The 18,452-nt window shown below is 42.7% G+C and overlaps 1 protein-coding gene across 8 annotated transcripts in view; it reads right to left on the bottom strand.

The window, feature by feature from the left end:
• LOC306817478 (ankyrin-3-like) overlaps positions 1 to 18,452 on the bottom strand; it is a 117,448-nt gene that overhangs the window by 34,041 nt on the left and 64,955 nt on the right. For 4 of the 8 annotated variants that reach the window (XM_079334387.1, XM_079334388.1, XM_079334389.1 and 1 more), the window contains 15 exons: positions 16,966 to 17,064; positions 16,458 to 16,556; positions 15,620 to 15,817; positions 14,852 to 14,950; positions 14,632 to 14,730; positions 14,432 to 14,530; positions 13,908 to 14,003; positions 13,234 to 13,306; positions 12,773 to 12,832; positions 11,396 to 11,431; positions 7,718 to 7,841; positions 2,938 to 3,040; positions 1,945 to 1,989; positions 1,252 to 1,358; positions 219 to 251 (listed from right to left, as the gene is read on the bottom strand). In XM_079334387.1, coding sequence (XP_079190513.1) covers positions 219 to 251; positions 1,252 to 1,358; positions 1,945 to 1,989; positions 2,938 to 3,040; positions 7,718 to 7,841; positions 11,396 to 11,431; positions 12,773 to 12,832; positions 13,234 to 13,306; positions 13,908 to 14,003; positions 14,432 to 14,530; positions 14,632 to 14,730; positions 14,852 to 14,950; positions 15,620 to 15,817; positions 16,458 to 16,556; positions 16,966 to 17,064 — 1,370 coding nt within the window. The remainder of the gene's footprint in view (positions 1 to 218; positions 252 to 1,251; positions 1,359 to 1,944; positions 1,990 to 2,937; positions 3,041 to 7,717; positions 7,842 to 11,395; positions 11,432 to 12,772; positions 12,833 to 13,233; positions 13,307 to 13,907; positions 14,004 to 14,431; positions 14,531 to 14,631; positions 14,731 to 14,851; positions 14,951 to 15,619; positions 15,818 to 16,457; positions 16,557 to 16,965; positions 17,065 to 18,452) is intronic. The other 4 variants (XM_079334384.1, XM_079334385.1, XM_079334391.1 and 1 more) reach the window with 3 other exon arrangements.

Raw genomic sequence — 18,452 nt, 5'->3', positions numbered from 1 at the left:
CAAAGAAAAAAACAAAACAAACACGAAAGCAAAAAAAAAAAAAATCCAAACCACTTTCTGTCAGATCTTTAACAACACAGTTCATGTGTGAGGAGAGCAAACACAGATGTTACGAGTGATCAGAGGGGCGGGGGGGTGGGTGTGATGTCACCAGATACAGGAAGTAACACAAAGTTGTGGTGGTGATTAAGAGGTGGAAACCAATCACAGTCAATCACCTGCTGTCGTACTGCGGCAGCGGAGAGGAAAAACTGCAGGATGGACGACAAAGCAGCGCAGGAGCGACAGGTCAACAACAGAGGCTGGTGTATCGATTAGAAAAAAAACCACTGAACAGAAGATTTGACATTCTGAGAAATACGGTCGAGAAAGTTAGATGAGGAGGCTGGAGGGGGAGGGGCTTCTTGCCTTGAGTCGAAAGGGCGGTGGATGGAGAAGGAAAGCAGAGAGAGAGAGAGAGTAAGGAGCCACAGGCCAGACTTGAGCCCGGGCTGCTCGCTTAAAGGACTAAAGCCTTTGTACACAAGGCGGGACCTCGCCGCTAGGCCATCTACACCGCTGGAAAGCAGATTTTCATTAAGTGATATATCGGGTTCACTTAAGTGTCACAAGTCACAACTCCTTAGAGAGGAACCTTCAGTAGGAGGCTCAGAAACAATTCACTCTTTGGTCTCTTATTAACTGTTCTCTTTACTGGCTGTTGTAAACTATTTATTAAATACAGTCACAGCATCATGCGTATCTGTGTGGTCCTCAAAGGTCTCTGGAAAAGTGTAGAGTACGGACAGAAACATGAGAGTCCTACGACACTTTTAATCTTACGCTCTGCCGGACCAGAAAGTCAGGGGATTTCCCAAAATGTCAAAAGTTTGCTTTTCTAAGAGCTGCTTCATTTTCATAGGCGGATGAGTCACAGGTGGATTTTCTCTCCAAACGTTCTTTATTTATTGAAAACATCAGGAGAGTAACAGAAGGAAGTAAAAGGACATAGAGCTTTTTTTTTTTTTTTTTTTTTGATCGTTTGAAAAAGGATTTAAAAATCAGAGAGGGTGAAGAGACTCTGCTGCAAGACGAAGCTGCTTTCTAAAAACTGAAAAAAAAAAAGAAACCTCCCCCACTGTGATCAAAACGGCACGTTTTATAGCTTTACCCCTCAATCCTCCACCCAAGCTGCACAGGAGAGAAAAGTCCGCTGTGACATTTTCCTCCTGATCCTCGTCTTTATCCACTCATCCTTTCAGTCATGCTCACCCGGAGTGTATCGGTGAGGAGACCAGGTTGACATTATCCAGCGCGTCTGCAGTCCAGCTGTACCTCCTCAGAGAGTCGTTGTCGAGGTCCTTGGCCGCGGCCAGATGCTGCGAAGGACAGGATGAGGTCATTCAAAGGTGTGTGTGTGTGTGTGTGTGTGTGTGTTATCAGAAATGATTTGATTTCAAATGAAGGAGAGAAAGTAAAGAAACGAAATAACAAAAACACGTCGTTGTCATGTGTTGAATCCATGCATTCAAATTAGAAGATGGTTGATGGAGGTTCAGCAAATAATAATCGGGGGTCGTTGGTGGACGGTCTGCCAGTTTTTACAGTGGGGAGGAAGTAAAGGGAAGAAATAAAGTGTGGCTTCAGTTTATCAGCATCAAAGTGTAAATGATCCCTCTTGAGTTGTGAGTCTCAGGAATGATCATTTAAAGTTCTGTAAGGTGCGAAACTCTAAAAAAAGAGGCTGAAAACGTTGGACTTCCATCCCAGGAGTGTCGCCTGTTTTACAGTCTAAATGACCCGGCAGACGGTTAACCTCACAACAAAGGGAGAGAGAATGAAAAACACAACTGATGATGGCATGACTGAACGGGAAAACAAACACACGTACAGCACGTAGAAAGTGTGAATGGTGTGTTATTTCATGCGCCGGCGGAAAGATGACACAGTGACTTGAACGTCTACCTTGTTGTGTTTCTCTACAATGAAAGACCTTTCCTTACAGAACATCTGCAGCAGCGTGAAGGGAGACAAGCTGTTATTTAGGAGCCGTTACATCCACAGGTCGTATCATCATGAGACTTTGAAGTGCTCTCCAGATTACTGCTTCTCAAAGTGCTTCAAGTTTTTCCTGTCTTGTTTACACACGATATCGCGTGCACAGAGGAGCATGGAGAGCATCACAATCGATGTGCATGTTTTAATGTCTCTGTCCCAAACACTCGGGCAGAGACTGGGTAAAGGGCTTTTAGGAGAGAGAGAGAGAGAGAGAGAGAGAGAGAGAGAGAGAGAGAGAGAGAGAGAGAGAGAGAGAGCGAGCGAGCGAGCTTGTTTCTAGGTGTCCAGTGCCTGTACTGTTTATAATCCATCCATGGTCTAATAGCCTTCCTTAGACAGCTGAAGAGAAACAGGAAGTAGAGCAGGGATGAGGACATCAAATGGTCGTAGGCCAGGAGCTGAACCTGCGTCCCCTTCACCTACAAGCCCCTACTCTACCAACTAAACTAAATCCTTCTTAACTGAGCTGAAGATGTTTTGGTAGCAGACCTCGTGGTCGCATGTTAAATGATATATTCTACGACACCCTTTACCTTAATACCCTATGAAGCTTCAGGGCCATTTGACATCATCCAAGAAATGAGTGGAACATTAAAGTAATCCCTCTAACTACCAATCAAATGTACTCTGTCGGTGAATTGTAAGAGGATTGGTCGTGTTTATCAGCTCGGACTCAGGTGAGAGAGGATTGGTGGATAGTCCGGGTTTTGGCACCGCGGTGCGGCAGCCTGGCACATTTGGAGGCAGAACTATTGTGACGTTCATGACCTGAGGATCACTGAAAGGGCAAGAGCCATAGAGAGAGAGAGAGAGAGAGAGAGAGAGAGAGAGAGAGAGAGAGAGAGAGAGAGAGAGAGAGACATGCCTTTACACAGCCGTGCCAGCAGTCAGGATACGTACCATCTCTTTACTGGGCGCCAGAATCTCCTCGATCATCATGCTGTCCCGCGTGAAGGAGCTCCGGTTCAGTGTGTTGGACCTATCAGAACTGAAGGAACGCAGGCTTGGTGTGGTTGCCGCAGAAGTCACGGATTACCAAGACAACAGTCACAATGATGGAGAGGGGAAGTGAGGAGGAGGGAGGAGGGAGGAAGGTGGGGTTGTAAGGAGGGGGGGGGGGGGGGAGGGAATGAAAGTGAGCAGAAAAAAACAAACATAAACACATTAAATGCATGCAGCTTCCAGGAACCTGACTGAATGCCACCAGTTACAACACAACCACAAGGCGAGGACGATCGTTCTTCGGAGTGGTTTTTCCGAGAGCTAGAAACACTTAGGTTGTTGCGCAAAGGCCATTCATCTGTCTGAGGCAACAAAACACATGTGAGGAAACTCTATTGAAATCCAGATGCAAATACAGTTAAAGGGGACGGCTGCTTTTCCAAATAACTCTTGAGAAACAAACAAAGAACAATAGCTCTGAACTTTATTACTTCTTTTAATAATTTAGGTCTTCTTTCCTAACAACTGGGATGTTGTCAAAGTGTTAGCAAACACAAATTAAACGCCCCGAGAGCTCGAGGGAAGCAGAGCAGCCAGTGAGAGCTGAATAAATGTTTGCATGTGAAACAATGGATGCAGCACTTGGACAGGAGGGCTGGTGGCTGATCCATCAGAAGCTCTCATTTTGTCTTCATGCACATCTTTTGACAAAACATCCAAACGTGTACATTGTTCAAAAGATGCTTTAGTCTGCCTTCAGTGGTCTGCGATCGTGTTCAGAGAGAAACTTTAATGAGGCAAATAAAAGAGCATTCCTGAGCGATGAAATGTTTTCCCTGTAGCAGCTAAACCGCAGTTACAACAGCGCCGTTTGCTCCACATACTAAAGTGATGTGAATGAATGAGCCTGCGCTCAGACGACATGTTCTGTACTGTAGCGCAAAACAAAAACACAAAACAGTGTGATCCTTTTTTTCCCCCTCTGGGAGATCCCCCCAAAACCGACTGTGATTTTTTATCGAGGTGTGACCTATATGTCACGATACACAGGAAGATATCAAGTGAGTGCATTAAACTATATTTTCTGTTAGATTTTTTTTTTTTCATTTGTGCATTTTAAATCTTCCTTAACTGACTAAATTTGAACTATGGTCTCTTTTGGCTTCCAAATATGCAATCAGTGATATTTAAATGGGAAAAAGTCTTATGCTAACACTTGCTATGCTAACTTGCTATGCTATGCTGACTCTATGACGCTAAGAATTTATCTTGGAACTGTACATGACATTTGAATCATTACACTACAATACAGTTTTTAAAGGTCTATTTTGGGGCTTTTTGTTTAGAGATAGGACAGAGGATAGAGTCATTCAGGCAGGGAGTGAGAGTGGGAAATGTCATGCAGGAAAAGGAGCCACAAGCCGGATTTGAGCCCATGGCTGCCTTCTTGTGGGACTACAGCCTTTGTGCACTGACCATGATTCTACGGGTGCCCCTAAAGAACAAAAATGTGTGATCGTTTTGTTGTATAAATGTAAAATTTTTCCAAAACAATTACATGACTTATGTAATTAATTAAAGTATTTGTGCTGCTAAAATACTTCTGATGAGTCTGCATGTACATTTTTGAATCAAATGTACATTTGTTTCTTAGAACTAGTTTCTGACAACATACAGTGAGATTATTCTGCACTGTATTTTCTTGTGTGGAAACTTGAAGACACTAAACTGATGAAGGCAAACGATTTTGCCAGGAGAGAAATCAGTTCAGGTCCCTGGAAGCTCGATGAACTCCACACCGAAACCCAAAAAAAAAAAATGCAAAGCTTCACCTGTGCGGTGAACACCACAAAGACCCAGGCACGAATAATCAGTCAAAAAGAAAAACAGAACAGGCTATTCCCTTCAAGCAGCAGGACTCCAAAAGCAAGGAATCGGACACAGAAACAACACAAGGTGAACGACAACACAACATAGTGCCTGATGCTAACATTCAAAAGGGTTAAAAATCATAACACCCAGTCAAAATCATTAAGTTAGTCGTCAAACATACACAGCAAATATGTATTACATTGGACCACAAAGTCATGATATTGGTAGTGACTGGAGTCTAAAGGGGGTGAGGGGAGGGAAAGAGGGACAATGGGTGGGGCGGGGAAGAGGGATTGGGGAGGAAGTGTAGGGAGGACTCTTCATGCCTTTAGCCTTACCTGACTTTGGGACTAACATTAAGAACGGACATGAGGAGAGAATATAAAAGATTATAAACAAACAGAGGAGAGATGCAAACAGGAGAAAGCCAGAGCAGAGGTGCAGGTTGGTGCAATCTGACGGGCTGAAAGTTGAGCTAAAAGGTTGTGCGCTTATTTTCAAACCAATATCAGAGGGCTTTCATCTTTCCCCAAATAAAGAGTCAATTAATTTAATTTCAAAGATTTATTTCATAACTGGATTGGTTAACTCCAGCATAAAGTTTCAGAAATAGTAAAAGTCTGATGCGTCTTCTGCTAATGGTACTTAGCAAGTTAAGATAAGCTTGAAACTCTTAGTTAAATATTCATTTATTTCCTAAATTGTCAAAGAAGGCCTGCGAATGACAGAAATTGAAATCTTGGGGAAAATATTTGTTGTTAGCCAATTTCTTAGCAGATATAGTCTGATTAGTCTAATAGTAATTAAACAATCAGTGAGAATGTACTTCCTGTCCCCTTTTAGCTCTTTTTTGGTCGCCACCAACTCCTGATTTTAAACACCAAGCTTTTAAGTGTTCAAATGTTCTTAAGCTAGCTGCTAACTTTATTTTTCGTTAGCATAAAGAAAAAAATAACATTATTTATGAGGTCTTCTTTTTTTTGCAGACAACAGCTAACTGCTAAGGCTGAATGCATGTTCTCCTGACCCACTGATGAAACGTACAGTTTTAAGGACGAAGACGAACTACAACTCCCAAGGTGCAATCCAGTTACAAACTTCCAGTAACAGAGCCGAAATAATGTCTCTGCTAGATTAAAGAAATAATTTAATGCTAAATAGGGTTCTGCATTGATCCTAAATAACCCTCTCAGAAGGCAGAATAATTCCAAGGGACGCTAAGGCTCATGGGTATTGTAGTTTTTAGACTTATCAGCAATGCAAAGCTATAAATAGAAACATTTGACGTCAATGACACAAATATTTTTTTATCTCTGAATTCTCTAGATACTATATCCCTGTGGGTTTAATGTCGGGGAGCTTCGAGGGAAATACAACTTTTAAATTGTTATTATTTCAGAATACGTACACTTCTACAACTCTGTGGGTTAACCTTCTGCTGATTGTGATGTTTCAAAGAAAAACATACAGAATTTGAAATCCCTTAATCCAGTTAGGTTGAACAAGTTTTTAAATGATCACTGAGGGGGAATAAACAGAATACACTTACTAAAATGTTGATAAATCTATTTCTAAATCAACTGAACTGGAAGTGATTTTAACCCACACTGCAACAATTAGCTGAATCAATTCGATGCTTTGTTTGACCTCGACCACACACGCGCACACACACACACACACACACACACACACACACACACACACACACACACACCCTCTACTCAAACAGTGCATGCTGATGTAACCCAGGGCTCAAGGCCATTGACTCGGACATGTTTCTCATTTCCTGTGGCGCAGTGACCATGTATGTCACCCCTCAGACATCCAATAACCCCTCCCTTGTCGCAGAGTCTATATTTTTGTGCAAACGAGAAGTTCAACAGCCGCAGAAAGCAAACTATGATCTCCCCCTTGTGAGGGAGAAACTGTGAGTGCGTGGCTGCTCAGGAGTCTGAATAATATTCAGATAAACTCACTTCCATCTTGATAGTTTTCAGATAATATCAATGACATAGAAGCATAAAATTACAGCCTTAGCACAGATCGTTCTGATTAGGAGTTTCACAGATCATGAGATTTCACGAGGCGTCTTCTTGTGTCGACTACAGAAGTTTAACAGCATAAAATGTAACTCTGCCAGTATATTTGTCACCTGATGAAATAATTGTGACATTCTGAAGAAATGTAGGTTTTAAGAAGCTTTGATTTAACTTCACCACATCCCTCAAACAAAACCTGAAACAAAGGTGACCTTGTTAGAAAAATCCTCCACAAACCCTGATGATTCCCGTTTGAGAGAGAATTCTTCGTTGGTGAAAAGGTCTCCTTTCATTTTTCAACAAGAAACAAGAAGCTTAACTGTTTTTGCCGTAGCACGAGAAATCCCCAATATATGATAAATATACAATTTGCCAATTTATGCTAAATTTAACCATATTGCAAGTGTTTTAATTGGGGCTCGACAAATACAGGATTTTAGAGGCAAACATGGATAACGATGTTGGGGGAAAAGAAATCTGATGCTGATATGCCTGGCGTCATATCATATTATTTGCTTATGTGCTGAATTCTGTCAACAGGGATAATATCGGTCCATACCTTATTGAAATGATGCATTGGTGCATCCCTCATTTTCAGGAGATAAAATAAGCCACCAAATGCAGAGTAAGTGCTCGTCTCAGTTGGCTGTTTTTATGACACAATGTTTTCTTATAAAGTACTACGAAGGTAAACAACAAAGCTGAGCAGCCTGCAGAAATTCAAAGCTCCGTGCACTCAGTGGTAGGTGAGGAAAAGAAGACCCAGTGCATGAATTGAAATGCTACAATAAAAGTATTGATTTGTTTTGTGTTGTGGTGCGTCTTACCTCTGTGAACGAGCGCCAACGCTGAAGCCCATGTAGCCCTCCTGAGGGAGCGAGTCGTCCCCCAGCTCACGCAGGTCCTGGGGGGCCAGGTATTTGTCTGTGTCCCCCGTCATTGCATCATCACCTGGAGGTCAACGACACAGAGACAGAAGGGGGAATGTCACAGAAAGAACGAAAGCATGACTTATAGAAATATGCCCTGATATAGCTGCCCAAAACTTTGGACTGGAGAGGAAGCGTAGGAGGAAGTGAAGTAAGGAAAGCCCCAAAGTTGTCCCTGTCAGAAAAGATCCTGAAGCTGCAAGCATGACCATCAAAGTGTGCACCAGTTGCGTTATATAAACCACCTCCTGCTCACTTGTGCTTATTTTTCAGCTCAGGCTGCAATGTCAGCAACAAACAATTTAATATCCTGCACATAATTTGAGGCAACTTCGGCCTTCAGTTGAAAAATTAAATGTTTTAAAATGCAGATTTAAAATAAGTTTTAATATGAGTTTCTTTTTGTCCCTGTTGTTCATGCAGACTACAACACAGTAGCCCTTTTACACAGACAGATCAATGAAGCTTCAAGCCAGAGGCCTTTTTCCAGTTCAGCTTTGGTCCAACAAACACACACAAACAAAAGTGTTGCTGTCACTGAAGGCTTTTTGTCTCAGTCCCCTGAGGACACAAAAAAAAATGTTAACAAAGCTAGCAAACAACAAATAGTGGTGCCTTCAGTGCCTTTTGATGAAATGTTAGTTTTAGTAAACGTTAAAAAAAATAAAGTTTATGTCACGTAGTTCATCTGTCAGTAGAGTCATGCACAGACAGATGACTCTGGTAAGAGTGAATTTAAACACTTGTCACACAGCAACACAGAAAATAATCATTGCTTTTGAGGTTTTTTAAAATAAGTTGTTTACATTTTTTTTTTTTTTTTTTAAAGAGTAGAAACATACGTTACAAGGCCAGCAGGAAAACAGAGAGCAGCATGCTATTCCCCTCAGAGGTAGGACTACTGTAGATGTAAGCCTACTGATGAACCGCTGACCGCAGAGTTGAAAGAGAGAAAGTAGAGGAGGGGGGAGTTTTCAAAAAAAGAGGGGGGGGGGAGAGAGAGAGAGAGAGAAAGAGAGAGAGAGAGAGAGAGAGAGAGTAACAAGTGCGTGCAGGCGGAGATAGGAAAAGAGAAAGAAAAAGGAGGCATTCCAGCAACCACAAAGCACCGGAGAGAGACCCCCGCACCACTCCACCCCTCCTGTCCCCTTATCCCCTGCTGCTACAGCACCCCTCCCCCCGAAACTTTCTCCCCCTCTCTCTCTCTCACACACACACACACACACACACACTTATTCCCAAAACACACACCCCATCTGGCCACATTCCAGCCCATTCTGCGGGACTTCTTCTCATTTCAGCACGACTCACCTCCGGCTTTAAAGCACTTCATTCAGCCCCAGAGTCCCGACTTGCAGGATTTCAAACCGGACTAACTTTTTCCAACCTGTAACCTCTTTTCAACTCTCTCTCTCTCTCTCTCTCTCTCTCTCCACACACACTGTCTATCTCTCTTTCACAGCCCGACGCTCACACAAACAGATCAGCTTTCTCCCGCCTACCAAACCCTGCTCCAGGATTATCCAGAGTGTGTGTGTGTGTGTGTGTGTCAGAGTGTGTGAGAGAGAGAGAGAGAGAGAGAGAGAGAGAGAGCGCGTTTCTCAACAGACACCTAGAGATCCAGGACAGAAATAGTAAGTGGGTGTGTAACAGCGTCTTCATAGTGTGTTCAGTCAGAGGTGGAAGAAATAAAGCAGAAATCTTCATCATTGAACCAAAGAAGAGATTTCAGGTATCCATGATTCACCTGAGTTCAACTCTTTACTTTACCAACAATGTAGAAGTGCTAAAAACTGCAGTTCTTCGATTGGTCACTTGAGGCTGGTTTCATAAAACCCAGAAGTCACATACACACTTTAAAGCAGAAATAAAAATGCTTATCGTACGGTGGGTTACATTTCTCCTGAGGTCTGTCCTTTTTCTTCATTCCTCTACCTGTCAGTCCGCTTGTTTATCTCTCCATCTCCTAAATAGCGCAAATTCTTTGTCGTCAGAACACTCGCACGTTGTTTCATGCTCTTTGTCTTTCTCAGTTTTTCTTTTTTTGTTTTTTTAACACTCCTCCAGCTGCTTCCGTGTGTCTGCTCACATTCACACACTCGAACAGTAAAGAGAGAAAACAGCTCCGCTTCGATTTGACACGACGCTTTCCGTCTGCTCGTCTCTCTGTCGTTACCGGCAGCTGTGAGATCCTGATGTGCTCAGTCTCTGACAAACTCAACATTTACACCAAACAGATACGTCACCGCAACTTCTGACCCTTAACATGGCATTAGAATAACTAACCACACATCTTTGACAAGTGAACTCAACAGGTCCAAAACATCTCCAGCTGATGGGTTTTTTTGCGGTGACTGTGCAGCAGTTTGCATGCAAATGTTTGAGTACGGTAGTTTCTTGTTTTTGGGGTAATTAAAACTTAGAGCTCCAGTAATGAGGCCAGTTTATTGTGTTGTAACGTAGATACGATGGGTGAAGTGAGTCATTATCATCATTGGAGAGGCTGACGCTTAAAGCCACTGAGGCGCTGCAGCTGGGTTTAACAACTGGCGTGCTCGGATGAATGAAAGTCCAAGTCAAGCTTCACAGTAAATCCTGCCATTCATTTATTTCTGTTGATTTGGCTCAACATGTCCATATTTCAACATGAAAATAAAAACACTGGCCTGTAACCATTGCATTGCACCGCTTAGCGGTCAAAAACTGACTCACCCTGTGAGATGACATACACACATCCACCAAATATTATACCAACTATCTGCTGCTACAATCATTATTAGTCCAAAAATAAAACCGTCAGTACTGAATCATCGTGCAGTGGGTCTGTTTTTAAACGACCGCTGGTGTTATATTTAGAACTTGAAATGTCAAAGCTCCAGGCGGGAATGAAGAGCGATGAAATGCAAACATAAGACACATTATTGGAGCTTTGCCTAAAAAACAACACTGGAATGATTTACAGCGGCAGTGAATAATCGAGAGCCGAGCTGTGCATCATGTCGGACTTTGTGTGGTCACTGTGTCACTGCCTGATACATGTTTTAGTTTGATTCGGATTTAACATCCATGCTGACCAAATATTAGAGTTCACGTTGTAACACAGGAAAATAAACTCTTTGGAAAATGTGCTGCAGCTTCCGAACATCGGAGCAGGGTTTGTGTGTGTCCTGATTTAGAACATGGACTGTGTGTGTGTGTGTTATTGGAGATGTTAATCATTGCTGTTACTCAGCCGGTATTTGTGCTGGTATGTGTGTGTGCTGGTGTGTGTGTGTGTGTGTGTGTGTGTGTGTGATAGTGTACATGGAGTTTCGCTGATTTATTTTTAGATGAGGAATGAAAGACGGACGCTCTACGATAGATCTGCAGCAACAACGTCAACAACAACAAACGCAGCATGAAACATGCACACAAACATGCATAAAAAATGGTGATAATTCTCTCACACTGTGTGTCACACACACACACACACACACACACACACACACACAGAGTTTAGTTGCATCAGTTTAGCTGCACCACTTCAAACTGGTTATCAGAGTTAGTTACAGCGAGATCGTCGACTTTTGGACTTACAGGAATAGCTGATGCAGATATTTCCAACATCCATCTCTGTTTGAACAAAGCACAACCATTTTTTAACTCTTTGGAACATCCTCCATATTTCAGATATCATGCACACGCTAAGTGAGTGTCTTAAACTCATCTAAAAACCCATTTTTATTCTTTGGCTTTCAACCCAGCATGAGACTCTGTTCCTGTTTTTATTGTTTTAACCCTGTTATTCTTCTACTTATGTTTTATGCTCTTCCTGTATGTACAGCACTTTGTCCCAGCTATGGCTGTTTAAAGTGCTTTATAAATAAAGTTAAGTTGAGTCATGACGCCAGAAAGAGCCTGTAAGCCTTTATGAGAATTTATTTCTATACATCGTCCTTTTCTTCTTCTTTAAACTCTGAAATGCAAAGTTTCAGAATTTAAAAAAAAAAATGTAATTGCTGTTCAAATCTTAATTTTTTGTATCATCCTCTGCGGGGTATTTTTCTACATAAGTTGAAGCTTCATCACACGAGGAGACCAAAACAAGCCATCAAGCCATCGCTCCTTAATTCATGGGACAGACCTTTTACAGAGTCCATTCTCCTCTCTGTACAGATCTGTGCTTGCCTTATATAGAACAGATAATAGAAACAACTGACGCAGACCTGAGAGTGTCACGATATCTGTACATGTGAGTCTTTGAAGACTGCTGCAAGAGCTAAAAAAAAAACAAAAAAAAGAAGATTGTTCTTTAACATCAATGCAAACACCAGGGGGCAGTAATGAGCCGGCCGAAAATGAAACAATGAGTTGAGAAATCTCAGTGGATGATTTTATAGTTTTCGTCCTTCCCTGGTGTGCATCTCATTTTATCAGTTCAAGTTCAGCCAACACTAGAGACAATACACAAGGCAAACACACACACACACACACACACACACACACCAACAGCAGCTGACACCATGTTTGCTTTGCTCTGAATGTGTGAAACTACAATGGAAGCGCCACCGACACAAACCCCCGGGAACACAAAGGATCGTGTGTGCGTGTCGCTTCTCCTCAGCGTGAAAAGAAATCTTTTACCCCACTCCGCAACGCCATATGCAGACTGTTGGCATGGCAACCAGGAGGTGGACATATTTGCTGCATTTTGGTGCATGAGGATCTGCAAGAACGCAGCGTGAGAGAGGGGAAGAAGAGGGCAGCAGCGGAGGAAGAGCGAGACGACAGAATACATACAGGACGAGTGCGTCTGTGTGCTTTTATGCAATCTCATCATGTTATTTTTCTGTTCACAATCAAGTGATTACAGCAGAGTTAGTGTAAAATGCAGAGGTTTAGAAATATATAAAGAACAGAGGCCAAACAGAGTAAAAGGAGTGAAAAAAGGTAAAAAAAAACATTAAAAAATACCTTCTTCCACATCAGATATATAGTCGTCTGTGATCATTTCGGGGACATTGGCTTTACAGACTGTGTGATTGGGATGGAGGAGAAAGTTAGAGGGGGGAAAGAAACAAAAGAGTCATGGAAAAAAAAACATAATTCAAACATAAAAACAAGAAATTAAGGTGTGTTTTTGTTTTTCACTTTCAGCGGTTGGAATTTGACTTTTTTTGGGGGGGGGAAATTAATGATCAAATATCAGGATTTTAACTTTCACAACAGGTGATGAAACCAAATGAAATGAGTTAATGAAGGAAAAACAAAACTCTGCAGCAGCAGCAACAACTTGAAAGCAGATGATTTGGGGAGATGACTTCTTTTACCTTAAAAAAAGCCGTAACCTGAGATCTACCACTGATTCTGTCACTGAGGTGAGGATGCACGGTACGAGGAGAGCTGTGAGATAAAGCTGTTCAAAGAATCCTTACCTTCGTCGTCGGACATGTCTATACCCTCGGTCGAGGTCTCTGGAACGTTCATCTTGTGCTTCTCGGTCACAGTCTGCACAACAACAGACACAGTGTAAATGTGAAATCAACCAATCAACAGACTCCAGTCCTGTGCTCGGCACTTTTATGTCTCAATAAAGGTCAATTAATCCAGAACAGATTCAAAGCTTTTTTCTTCACATATTACCCTGAAGGAACAAGGAGGATGAAACCACAGAAGAAGAAAAGGAACGACCTGTACTGTCACTTTCATTTATTGATGATGAACTTCCAACACTGCCCCATTTATAACTTCCACTCGCATCAACAAGGGCATTGTTTTGATCAGCACGAAGCTTCTGTGAAAATGATTCTAACACTTCCTGCCGATGATTCTCTTTAAAAAACACGCCTGGAATAAGTGGGAATGTTTTACTTCCACTTTTCATATTAGGATCAACTAGAAATGGAAAAACTAGAAATGGTAAACTAAAACTCCTCTCTGCATCGGTCTATGAACATGATGGCGTTCTAACCTCTCTCTCCAGTATTGATCCTAGTTTGAGCATGTGAGAGCCAATGAGAGTCTTCGTTGAAAGGAGGTGCCTCCATGCTCATATGTTTAAAAGCGCTCACTGTCAGACACACACAAACACACACACACACACACGTACCTGAGTGGTGAGAGTTTCCTCTGTGACCACTTTGAGTGTGTCGACTACAGATATGTATCCGAGCCTGCGGGCGATCGACAAAGCGCTGTTCCCATTCTGGAAAAAAAAACAAAAAACAAACCAGGCAATGACAAAAGGTAAGAGGAAGCTTTGAGTCATGAAACAGAAGATTATTCTCTGTCAGGGTCGACACGTTTTTCACTTCATATTCAACGTGAGAAACAACTGCAGAGCAAAGGAGCTATAATCTGATTTGAAATGATGAAGTAAACTGAGGAGAATGATCCTGGGTGCACAAACACACAGAGCACTGTTACTGTTCAGAGGAAGAACAGGATAAAAGCTCAGTAAATGATGTGTTAATTACGTTCTTCTTCGAAACATCGTTACAGACACAAAAACAACAATAATCAGCAATCTGTCATCGTGGGTTTGTTTTGAGTTGTTGGTACAATATTGAAAAGCGAGCAGCAACCAATCTTGTGATTTTTGGAGCGTGAGGCCTTGCGAGTGTTTGTACTGACAGCTGTGAGCTCATTGGGCGACGCTCCGTGATGTAGCAGCAGGTTGATGATGTGTGTGTGTCCCTGCTGTGCGGCCTGATGGAGAGGCGTGTAACCGTTCTGCAGGGGACGGAAAAAAAAGAGAGAGAAAGGAGTCAGAGATGGGAAAAAAAAAAAAAATCGAATGAAGGAAAATCATACACACAGATTAGAAGTGCTACCTTCGTCTTGGCGTTGACCTTCGCCTGATTTTTCAGCAGGAAGTTGACCATCTTAACGTTGCCATAGTGACAGGCGACATGGAGAGGAGTGTATCCCAGCTGTGGATCAGAAAAAACAAGCGTGTTACGCACAGAGATGATACAAACAGCACGTTTGCTTGATCAATGACGTCAGAAACATTTCACCTAGATCTAAGACGTGACTCATGAGTTGTTTTACCTTGGTCTCAGGGTCGATTGTTGCTCCCTGGTTAACTAAGACCTCAGCGACGTTGACTTTATCCTCCTGTGCGGCCAAGTGAAGCGGAGTCAGACCAGACTGAGGATAAAGAGAGACAGAAGTATTTAGATACAGAGACAGAGGTAAATATGTAACTAAAGAGACAAACAGAAATGAGCTGTGCAAACGGACTTAAAGGTCACGTGAAAAATACGGGTCACCATGTTTTTCAAACACTAACCCTACCAACCCCCCAATCATGAGAAAAGTCCATCCTCTACTTCCTCTGCTTGCTCAATTTTTCAGAAAATGTGTGCTCAAACAGGCTGTTTGGAGATTTTCCCTTCATGACATCACAAAGGGCAGTAGCCCCTCCCCCAGGTGGGTGACACTCCCACAGCTCGTTGATTTTTCTGCTCTCTTGAGTCTGCCTTCTCACCGTAAACAATAGGACATGGAGCCTTTCAGAGAGGGGGCGTGGTCAGACACAGCTCATTTACATATTTAAAGCTACAGACACAGAAACAGCCTGTTCTGAGCAGGGCTGAAATAGAGGGGTTTATAGACATGATCAAATACAGGATCAGAGTGGATTTACTACAACACACTTCACACATGATTTGGGGAGCTCTGAGACTTTTTGGCTATGGTTGAAAAACAGGATCATATGTGACCTTTAAACTTTTAAAACACACAAACTATAAATGTGCTATGATACATCTGCCTGTACCTACAAGCAGTGGGGTTTTGTACACCCTGATGCTGTACCTTATTCCCCATGTTTATGGGAGCATCTCGAGCCAGCAGCAGCGTAGCGATATCCACGTTTCCTTCCTGAGCGGCAAGGTGCAGGGGAGTGATACCCTGGCGTGTAACTGTGTTTGTAGAGGCGCCGTACTCCAGCAGCGTGGTGGCGATATCCATCTGATTCTTCTTGGCTGCGATGTGGAGCGGTGTGTAACCGTTCTATGTATAACAACAAACAGAGACGCGTGTTTTAATGTGTGTGTGTGTGGGTTCCTGTTATTCTCACCACAGCACAATCTATAAGTGGAAACTCAAAGACAATATGTATAAATACAATCATACATTTGAGTGCACATTTTTATTTCAAACAACTTAGAGAATCATGTTTTTTTTCGGCCCAGTTATCTTTATGTCAACATTTTGCTGATGTTAGTATTTCCACCAATAGAGACAGACACATCGTATATATATTAAGTGTGATTGCCTGAAAACACAGTTTCCACATATTCACTATGCTATCAGTGAACGGAACTAATTAGGGGCCGGCTAATTTCAGCGTCAGCTCCTTCTGGATAAATGCTATCAGAGAGGAAGGGGGCAACAAGCCAGCCAATCACAACGCTTCATTCAGCTTGTTCAATATGTGGGTGACTGAAAGTAGGTCAGCCCGCTCTCACCCAGAAAGAGAGAGAGATAAAGAGATAGAAAGAGATAGAGTGCAGAGAAAGGGAGAGGGAGAGAGAGAGAGAGAGAGAGAGAGAGAGAGAGAGAGAGAGAGAGAGAGAGGAGGGGGGAGATTTGGTGGATTCATACATTCATTCAGAAACATTCGATACAACCCACGTCATCTGTCTCTTACCTTTGCAGCAGCATGCGGTGAGGCTCCCTGATTGAGCAAGAGCAGCGCCACCTTCTGGTTATCATAGTGAGCTGCCACATGCAGTGGAGTTAGTCCACTCTGAACACACACACACACACACACACACACACACACAAACAATGTCAGGTGTTGGTAAACCATCCAGGTGAGCGCAGCGCACACTGCCGTGCAACTCAGGGAAAAATTGCAGTTTAACCACAAGGTATCAAAGTGTGACATTTTGTGATGTATATTAAACCTCTGTGCAATGGTGTGATTACGAGCTGCTACTGCGAGGCATCTTGTACATTAGCTTCACGGTAAAACAGCGTTAAAATCGAGCAATGCATCACCCTCAAACTTCTGTGGAGACTGAACAACATCGTGACTAAGAAGAAGCAGCCAACACAACAAGCTGCAGAGCTCCATTTGCGGTGCTCACACACTTTACTCTCTGCATCTTCTAAGGGATATTTCTCCGACAGGTCCGAACTTAATCTGCGGTTACCTTCCCAGCAGCGTCTGGTGGAGCGTTTTTCTGCAGCAGCAGGTTGGCAACCTCCATTTTGCCGTATTTTGCCGCCACGTGCAACGGAGTGAAGCCCTTCTGTGGAGACACAGAACAACAAACAAACATGATTAAGAAAAGCCGTTTGCTTCTAAATCCTTCAGTTCACACATTTCTCTCAAGGTTTTAAACATTGCTGCTGAACAAAAGCTAATGTGTTCAACCTCTGATGATGGAGTCAGTTTCAGAGTGATGTCATAACATCAGAAACGGATTTATTGGCTGCTTCAACGATGACACACAACGAGGGTTCAAGGGTGTGGACAGAGGATTTGTGTCGTTTATGTTACATCAGATTCTTCAGCTATGAGGCAACACTGATCCGTAACTGCGGTTCAAAACCAGCTGTGTGTGTGTGTGTGTGTGTGTGTGTGTGTGTGTGTGTTAGTGTGTATATTGTATGTGTGTGTCTTTGTATGCATACAGAGGTGACTCATATATAAGTTGTTTTTTGGACCGCTTTGCCTTTTTTTTCCCCAATCTGAAGTGTCGGGAGGAGAGAGAGTGGGGGACGACATGCAGCAAAGGGTCAAGATCAGATTTGAACCCACGACCGCTGTGACGAGGACTACAACCTCTGTACATGACGCGCGCGCGACATTACTGCTAGCCTAACCTGAAACAGCCTATGGGGGGGGCGGGGGGGGGGGGGAAGCAATAATAAAAAAAAGGGTTTAATGTGTGATGAATCGACTTATTCAACCATTCTTCTTATTTCCATAAAAACCTAAACGACTGAGTCAGTTTAGAGTCAGTCTGACGTCTGTATCAGTCATGAGTGCTGAGCGGTCTTGTGGCTAAGCTAACATTTGCACATCTGCGGCGTGACGCACATTTTGTGTTCCTGACTGTTTTCAGACCTTAAGTGGCTCCTGGACTGAAGTACGTGAGTTACGTTTGACGGTCTGCCAGCTGGGAGAGCCGGGTCAGAATCCCTCCTCTGGAGTCTGAATAAACTGTTCCTGGCAAACGTTTCTCTGCGCTCGTTTCATAACATCCAATCAAAACTGTAATGATGCGTTTAATGGCCACAGTTTCAACACCGAGGAAAGTCCCTCAAGTGTGAATACAGACGCACACCGCGGAGATGTTTCCGGGTAGTGACTGGATATCAGGGAATGAAATAAAAGTACAGCTCCTATGTGTCGTCTCCTTTCATCCCTTAAAGGGTTAATATAGGTCACTGATGTTGAGACGTAAGCAAACCAAATTGATCTGATGTGAGTAAAGCGATCCCACTAAATCCAAATCCCCTGTTTGTTCCAACAAAATAATATTTGATTTTCATGATTTATTTTAAATGTAATAAATCCTTTTCTTTAGAATTTCACCTTCTGAAATGTTGAATGACAGATCAGCTTGCAAACATGAAAACCTTAAGCAGGTGTGTATGTTGTTGTCTGTATTATGTTGATGTCAAACACCCT

The sequence above is a fragment of the Symphodus melops genome, assembly GCF_947650265.1.
Source record: "Symphodus melops genome assembly, chromosome: 21".
Classification (NCBI taxonomy): Eukaryota; Metazoa; Chordata; class Actinopteri; order Labriformes; family Labridae; genus Symphodus; species Symphodus melops.
The sequence above is the reverse complement of the archived record's forward strand: the minus strand, read 5'-3'. Positions and strand labels throughout refer to the sequence as shown.